Here is an 8,845-nt window from a genome sequence, read left to right on the forward strand (position 1 = left end):
GGGTTCTTTAACGTGCGTGGGGTGTGGCTCTCCCAAACACGGGACCTCCATTTAACGTCCTATCCGAGGGACATCCCTAGCCAAAGCTAGGTACTCATTTACACCTGAGTGAAGTGAGGAAAGTCGTGTAAAGTGCCTTTCCCAAGGGCACAGGATCGGTGACATGGCAGGATTCGAACCCGCGACCTCTAGGGTGTGAGCTGAACGCGCTACCGACTGCGCCACACGACCCCACATGTATGTGTGTCTGTCTGTCCAGATGGCTGAATTGCATGCCCATCTACATTACTGTCAGTGAAACATAGTAGAATAGAAAACATAGACTGAAGTTGTTAAAACAGCTATGAATCTAAAATTAGTCAAAACATAGTGGTACCTAATGTAACCTAAAATCACTCTAAGCAAAGCACTACGCTGATGTAATAATCATGAAAGACCTAACATAGAATATAAAGTTATAAGAGTTTGCTATATGCGTTATGCCTAGGAACAACATTGGTCTTCAGTGTGTAAGAGAAAAGTAAAGGTGTTCACACCTCTAATTCAGGCAGCTGTACGTAGACCCTCTTAGCAAACCTCCTGAGGACGGCATCATCCAGTTCCTGGGGCCGGTTCGTGGCTCCCATCACCAGGATACGATCATCGTTTCCACTGTGCACCTAAAAAAAACACCAGACAGCATCCATAAAACATTTCATCAGGTTGGAACAGTAAAATTCTTTGTTTAACAAGAGATAACGTTTCGATGACCGTCTGTCCAGCTCCTGGGGGCTCGCATCACCAGGATATGGTCATCGTTGCCACTGTGCACCTACAATAAATGTACGAATTTATCATATATCTACATCAATGGAGTTGTCCTCAATATTATCATGTACTACACATTAGCATGAAAGCTCATCTGTGTTGCATGATCCTGGGGCCAGTTAGTGGCTCCCATCACCAGGATATGGTCATCGTTTCCACTGTGCACCTACATGTACAAATTTATCATGTACATGTATCTACATCAATGGAGTTCTCCTCAATATACTATACATTAGCATGAAAGCTCATCTGTGTTGGAACATTGCATGACCCTGGGGTAGGTTAGTGGCTCCCATCACCAGGATACGGTCATCGTTCCCACTGTGCACCTACATGTACAAATTTATCATGTATCTATATCAATGGAGTTCTCCTCAATCTTAATATCATGACTTTGTACTACACATTACACATGAAAGCTCATCTGTGTTGCATGACCCTGGGGCCGGTTAGTGGCTCCCATCACCAGGATACGGTCATCGTTCCCACTGTGCACCTAAAAAAAAACACCAGACGACATATTGATGACCACCTGTTATCTTCGTCATTCATACTTGCCCTGAGGAAGATGACAGAGGGTCATCGAATGATCAATTCTTGTTAAACAAGTGGTTGTGAATAAAGAACTTTGCTATTCCACCATACATTATCTACATCAATGCAGTTCTCCTCACTATTATCATGATTGTACTACACACTACACATGAAAGCTCATCTGTGTTGGAACATTGCATGATCCTGGGGCCGGTTAGTGGATATGGTCATCGTTTCCACTGTGCACCTAAACACCACACATCATCTACATCAATGTAGTTCTCCTTAATCTTATCATGTACTACAGATTGTCATACCTGGGCCCTGAAGACGTTTCATACAAGGGTTCTAGCCAAAAATTTATTGGTTTATTTGTTTGTATTAACATATCAACAACATATCTCGCAGTCTTGACATACAGGGCTGGATTCTGATCAAGTTGTTTACAATATAAATTATTAATAGTAGGGAAATACAAATTACAATCATATCGGAATCTAAATATGAATATATCACTTTGGTTCGAAAATTACGTCAATAAAACTAATACAAACACGTTTAATACAAACACGTTCCCCTGCACCCAGTTTGCGGTTTTTGAATGTCGGATTTGGATGTTAGAATTATTGGTTTACGGCCACCAAGTTTTCTCAACTTTCGACACATTTTGCATTGAGAAACTGTGCACCTATACACCATACAATCACTATCCAGGAATAATTTCATCAGGTTGTTGAATGATTGAACAGCACAGTTCACAGTAGGGAGTCAATATCATCTGCAGGACTACATTTATCAGAGTAGACTACATTATCAGTTGAGAACTGCATTGATATGGATGATATGCTTTAATGTAGACTACATTATCAGTTGAGAATGGATGATATATGGTGAAATAGCAAAGTTATTTATTCACAACCGCTTGTTGAACAAGAGACAACGATTTGATGACTATCTGTCATCTTTATCTGTTCATTCATATTAGCCCAGTTGAAGATGACAGACAGTCATTGAAACGTTGGCTCTTGTTAAACAAAAAGTGGTTGTGAATAAATAACTTTGCCATTTCACCATATATCATCCATATCAATGCGGTTCTCAACTGATAATGTACATTAAAGCATCAAAGCAATTCTAATACAGTAAGTCATTGACAAGCATATCACAGATATTTACCACCAGCATTCCTGTTTTTGGAACAGCTTTTAAAAAACAAAACAAAACAGGACAGGAACAGCAGAAGTTGAGGCCATGACAGTCTTTACTCACCCCATCAAACTCCAGGAGAAATTCTGTTTTGAGCCTCCTGCTGGCATCATGCTCCCCTTCTCTTCTCTCACACAGTAGGGAGTCAATCTCATCTGCAGGACACATACAAGAACTTACAACTCAGCAGAAATTGGTCTGTAAAGCCCATTCAGAACCTTCCTCCGACCACCAACCAACCAAGGTTGGCTGAAGTTTGGAAGCTGTCTCACTGTATTTACACCTGCCTACTTTTATATACGAATCAAATAGAATTTGAGTTAAATATGAGTCAAATTTGACACCAAACACACCCTGAGCTGCTGACATACGCCTGAACACCAGCAACCATGCCTGAACCTCCCCTCCACACCCAAATGTTTGAAACATAACGAAACATTCAGCTGGTGCAGCAAACCTCGCCAAGCACCAGCCAACCGTGGCCAACCTTACTCCCGACCTACAGTACCATGGCTGGGGTAGGTTCTACCAGGTTTCAAGACGCGGCTGGAAAGAGTAGAATTGGCCAAATAGAGAGATAACATGACAGGGCATAACTCCCCTGGCATGTTATCCCTCTATTTGGCGAATTTCTACTCTTTCCAGCTACCGGTAGCCGCCTCCTGAAGCCTGGTAGATGCTAGGTTGGGGGGAGCTTGGCAATGTTCGGGAGGCCATATTCAACTACCGGTATGTGTGGCTTTTGTCAAAACACATTCATCAGCAGAAAGATTAGCCAGGTGGCTATCAGCTGAAGGCAGCACTGCTGGCAAGCCTCCAAGGTTCCCCTAATTCCACCATTATGATAACGGCCTTCCCAATGAGATGTACAAGAGATAAAGATGACGGATGGCTTTTATGTATCTTTGATAGCTCTATCAATTGCAGCAGGGTCTATCCTGATAGGCACAGTGAGTTAGTCAATAGTTCAAGAGAGTGCTAATTATAGGTAGATGGGAAACTCCACCTGTGTTAGTGTCTTACCAGCATGTTGGCTGAACGTACTGTGCATGCGTGTGCAAAACCCAGATTTTCCACGGTTTTCGGTAATGGATGTTTGGTCAACGTTGCATCAGAATTTTGCATGTTGCAGAATGATGATATATTTTTCAACACAACATTTGAAAACCATAGACGGGATATACAATCATGTAATCCTTAAAAAGGCAAGCACAGCCTTAAACAAGACGTTCTGCCTAAGTGTTAAGCAGATTATGTTATGATATATTGACACAGACGCAGTACGTTCAGCTGACGTGCTTGTCTTACCCATAAAGATGATGGAAGGCTGCAGTTCTCTTGCTACAGAAAACAGAGCTTTCACCAGTTTCTCTCCCTCTCCAACCTGGGAAAGGAAAGGGAGGCAAGGTTCTCACTTTGAACATTTGCAGATGACATAAAAATGGAGTAACTGTATAGACATTCTAAAATTCTAAAATAGACGATTTTAATTTGGATTTAACCGACTTCATTTGATTGATGCTAATTTGAGAAAATTGCTAACACAGTACTATTTCACTCTGCACTATTTGCCACTCCAAAATATCTCAATCTAATCCTGTATTTTATGTAGCATTCATCCCAAACTTGAACTCATATACTACTATAATACTAGTACATGTCAGACTGTCTTAAATGCAATACTAAAGGCAACATCTCATATCTAACCAAGCTTCAGAATAAGCCGGTGTGTTACATATATATGGCAAATGGCAGTTATACTGTTTTACAGATTCAGATAGGCCTAGGAAAAAAATGTTGTGTTTCCTGTTTTAGTTCTGCAAACATTAAGTTCGGTAGGTAGGGATTACGTTTTTTTTTTAATTCATATTTTTTGTAGACTTTGGCGATCTCTAGTTACCCAACTTAGACAATACAGCCTAACAAAGTACAACTTGCATATTACACATTTTCAATGCCAATGTTGGAAAACCACTTGTAAAACAGTTCATCACTCGAGGATCACTAGGGTGTCAGATCATGGAATTAGAAAATCAGGGGTCCACACACCAAAAAAAGGCAGTTTTTTCTAGGGTCGGTCAGGAAACAGGAAACACAACATTTTTTTCCTTGGCCATACTTACCCATTTAGATGTTAGTGTGGAAGCACTGATGTTGAAGAAGGTTGCGTTAGATTCGCTGGCCACAGCCTTAGCCAGCATGGTCTTGCCGTTTCCCGGTGGTCCAAAGAGCAGCAGCCCACGAGCAGGAGCCCTCAGGCCGGTAAATAGCTGGTGGGAGGGAGGGGGGCAATTATATTTTATTCATTTATTTCTGTCATATCTATACAGGCTTGCCTACTCAGTGATGCTTTTCAGAGGGCCAAAAGTACATTGAGTTATATACAAACTATAAAATTAAGGTACAACAGTTTTTGTACATCTAAAAACTATTGTACATCTAGTTGAATGGAAGTTCAAAATATGTGCTCTAAAATAACAACACTGCCAATCAAAGAATGTGATACTGATAATTTTAAGTTTTACATGATATTTTTACGGGCAATATATTTTTAGGTTTATGTGCATCAAACTTCAGAAAAAGTGCTCTACATTAATATTACAGTCAAATCTGTCCAAGAAGCCCACTTGGGACCAATAGAATCTGATCGTACATAGATAGGATTCTTTATGCTTGTGTCAATAGGAAAAAGGGATCAGAAAAAAGTTGCCAGGTGTTGCTTGTTATAATGTATATATATTATATATACCTGGTATCACTTGTACAGGTTTGACTGTACACTGTACTACATGTACCACTTCAATTTGTAGTATGATACTTGTAACTACATTCACAATGTCAATTTTGGTTTTTACTAACGGATCATGATGAGAATGAATGAATGAATGAATGAATGAATGAATGAATGGATGGATGGATGGATGGATGAATGAATGAATGAATTTTTTATTTACGTGTCTTGCGACTTTTGTCGCCCAGCCCATATGGGCTTATAAGACACCAAAACATAAACATGAACATAAACATATATAGGTACAGAAATCATATAAACAAATTCAAGTCCAAATCAAGAGAAAGTTAGTTGTTACCTCAGGCCGTAAGGATGGCAGAATGACGATCTCCTGCAGGGCCTGCTTAGCGGCATCTTGTCCAGCTATGGGCAGAAAACAAATCATTAATAAAATAGGACATGCTGTAAAGCAAAAGCACAAGTACTACCGGTAGTAACTTTCTAACTTGGTTGACTGGATCAGCAACAATAGTTTGAAGAACATGCACATGGGATATGATATTTATAATAGAATACTGTAAATCGTGATTTTTTCGTGGTACTTTATATTCACATTTTTTTGCGGTTACGTCTGTACCGTGAACTTATCATTACCGTGAACAAATAATTCCCTGACTTTCTTTTTGCTGCACTCCTGCCACTGTGAACATACAGTTCCGCGCACACGTCCATTTTTCTCAGACCACGAACTTTTGCTACCGCAAACATAAAGTGAATAATAGTCACAGAATACAGGCCATAAGCAATCAAGCACATAGTGATCTACTTCAAATAACTCATAGAGTAAACACTCGAAAAAGCAAAGAGTCCTCACCAATGTCATCCCAATTCACGGAGGGAGCACTGCAACAAGAAGATTGGACAATTTAATGACATGTGCACATGTACATGTAGTTTCATCACACTTAGTAAGAGAAAAAGTTCAAATACATCACGTTTTGGTGCTGTATTCACTAGTGTAAATGCCAAAATATGATAAATGCCAGTTTCATGAATATAAAATGGTTACCATTAGATTATTTGTACTGCACATTTAATAGTGTCAACTGGCTGGGGAAACTACATGTACTATTACTAATGACATAGATGGAGAATTGATAAATGCTGTCAAACAATGTCGAATACATTATCAATTTCCATTGGGACAGTTTTCATCTTCGACAAATTCATTTTATTTATTTCGGGCATTATATCACATCAAAAATACATGGGATAAATGGCTGCAGTAGGAAGCAATATCTGCAGTTAAGAGCAGTAATTGTACACAGTAAATCTTTTGGCTGGGCTCTTGGGACTTTTGTGAAGGGGAAATTTCAATATTCCATCCCCAGATTATTTTCTGCCGTGTATCATCTTATTAAAAAGAAGTTTCACCCGGTTTTGAGACAGACAGCATTTAGGGCTTGAAATACTACCTGCATATGCAGATTATTGCAGGTAAAACTGGAGCTGTGCACTGCCAGATATTTCTGATGTCTACCTGCATGTACATTGTACATGTAACCTGCACTTGTCCATGTTCTGGGTAATATATGTATATGTATAATATTATGTACATACATGATTGTACATATATATGTATATACATGTACATAATATGTACATGTAGCTATTGCCAATTTAATTTCTTGGTTAACGGATTTGCCCGCTTCATTTTTTACTGGTTTGCAAAAAGAAAAAAGAAAATTCAGAATCAACTGCAAAATGCTCATAATGCTCATATTTTGCCCTGAACAGTTGAAAACAGTCCTTTTCGTCCTAGTTGTTACAGTTATTCCATCTTTCAATGCAATGGTGTCATTAAAAGTTCAAAATTCATGGTAACCGTTTAAATTTTGAACCAGCCTGGTGTGTTGACTTCATGGCTCCTATCGTAGCATTTTGGGCCATAATAGGATGCTTAGGCCTGTTTTTATTTATTTTTTTTCACCCGCCCGCTCCATTACTTTTCTAGAAAAATCCGTTAACCAAGAAATTAAATTGATGTGGCCTAAGGTATATCTGGATTTTCATTAGCTGTATTGACTGTTACCTCCTATGAAGTATAATTATATATGGCCCAAAATGGTACGATAGGAGCCATGAAGTCAACACACCAGGCTGGTTCAAAATTTTAACAATGAATTTTGAAATTTTAATGATACCATTGCATTGAAAGATGGAATAACTGTAACAACTAGGATGAAAAGGTCTGTTTTCAACTGTTCAGGGCAAAATATGAGCATTTTGCAGTTGATTCTGGATTTTTATTTTTATTTGCAAATCAGAAAAAAATGAAGCGGCGAATCCGTTAACCAAGAAATTAAATTGGTGTGGCCTTATATAAATTTTAACAATGTAACAAGAAGCCATAGGCGACAATCCTCCGTGAAGATTTATATATTTCAACAAAAACAATCCCAAGGGTCAACGCCAGACCTACTGTGCAGACAAGTTCGAAGTTCAAGTTTGAAGTTCATTTTGATTACACACACACAATCATTGCATTCACATAAAGATCGGACTATCATGGTCGTGTCACTATTAACGAAGACACCGTCTTACCGTGCCTGTTACTTATTAAGCGCGGCTGGAACAGGCCAAATTCCAGCAACAGTCGCGGCTAGCACCGCGAGTGTTACTTCCGCCGGTCAGATACCCGGGATATCTGCTTGGAGAACCTCTGCTACCAGACAACTGCCTAAACCTACGGCCTATTCCACAGGATTGTAAAAGTAGGGATGTTTCTAAAATATGCATTTACTCCAATATCAAAACAGCTACGGTAAAAATAAAAAGACGTGCATCATCCCGGACATAATGCAACACCACATGCGAAATTACACAGAAATGCGACGTACGGAAGAATGCGTTTTGGCTGCGAACATCTTCCAAAAAACTTGCCATCTCTTAACCATGGGCAAAAACATCTGGAACCACTTATCAAAACCACCCCGTATCTGCATGAAGTTCCACCCCCCCACTGCTATTCCAAACAACGCGTTTTTCTGGACCATTCCAATTCGCCTCGTAATTGTAGGGGTGCGTCTGCAATATTACATTGACCGCGAAAGCAGCAACGGCAAAAATACACATTCGTGCATCAACACGGGCATGCCCGCAGACGGCGTATAAAATTGCGTGCCGATTACACAAAGAGAACCCAGTGTTTTGACTGCGAACACGAAAAACCAGCCGTTCACAACACTCCGTCTCGGAGGTCCTGACCTCCTTCACGGAGTAATAATATGCAATGTTTTAACTATAATACCCACATTTTAATGATATTTTGTGTAACCACAGAGCAATTCAGGCATCCAGTATGGTTGCCTGCGAGTCTGTCGTCAGTGCGAATTGTGTATGTCTTGAGTGGCATTTTCTGATCAAACGTAGGACGCACACATTACAAGCTCCAGCCGCCAACGCTATGCTATCCATGGAATACTAGGGTTGTCGGCTGGAGCTTCTAATGTGTGTGTCGCAGCGATCTACGTTTGATCAGAAAATAAAGCCCCCCCCCCAAATGAT

At 39.8% G+C, this 8,845-nt stretch overlaps 1 protein-coding gene across 1 annotated transcript; it reads right to left on the reverse strand.

The window, feature by feature from the left end:
• Positions 1-520: 520 nt before the first annotated feature.
• LOC109487450 (spastin-like) lies at positions 521-6,183 on the reverse strand (the record flags this gene model as incomplete). Its single annotated transcript, XM_019791443.1, has 6 exons — positions 521-659; positions 2,611-2,702; positions 3,856-3,931; positions 4,671-4,817; positions 5,637-5,701; positions 6,153-6,183. Coding segments are annotated over 6 exons (540 nt in total), but the record flags the coding sequence as incomplete, so codon positions are not given.
• Between the last annotated feature and the right edge of the window lie 2,662 nt (positions 6,184-8,845).

This window comes from Branchiostoma belcheri, unplaced genomic scaffold, assembly GCF_001625305.1.
Source record: "Branchiostoma belcheri isolate BF01 breed outbred unplaced genomic scaffold, Haploidv18h27 scaffold883, whole genome shotgun sequence".
NCBI classification, from domain to species: domain Eukaryota; kingdom Metazoa; phylum Chordata; class Leptocardii; order Amphioxiformes; family Branchiostomatidae; genus Branchiostoma; species Branchiostoma belcheri.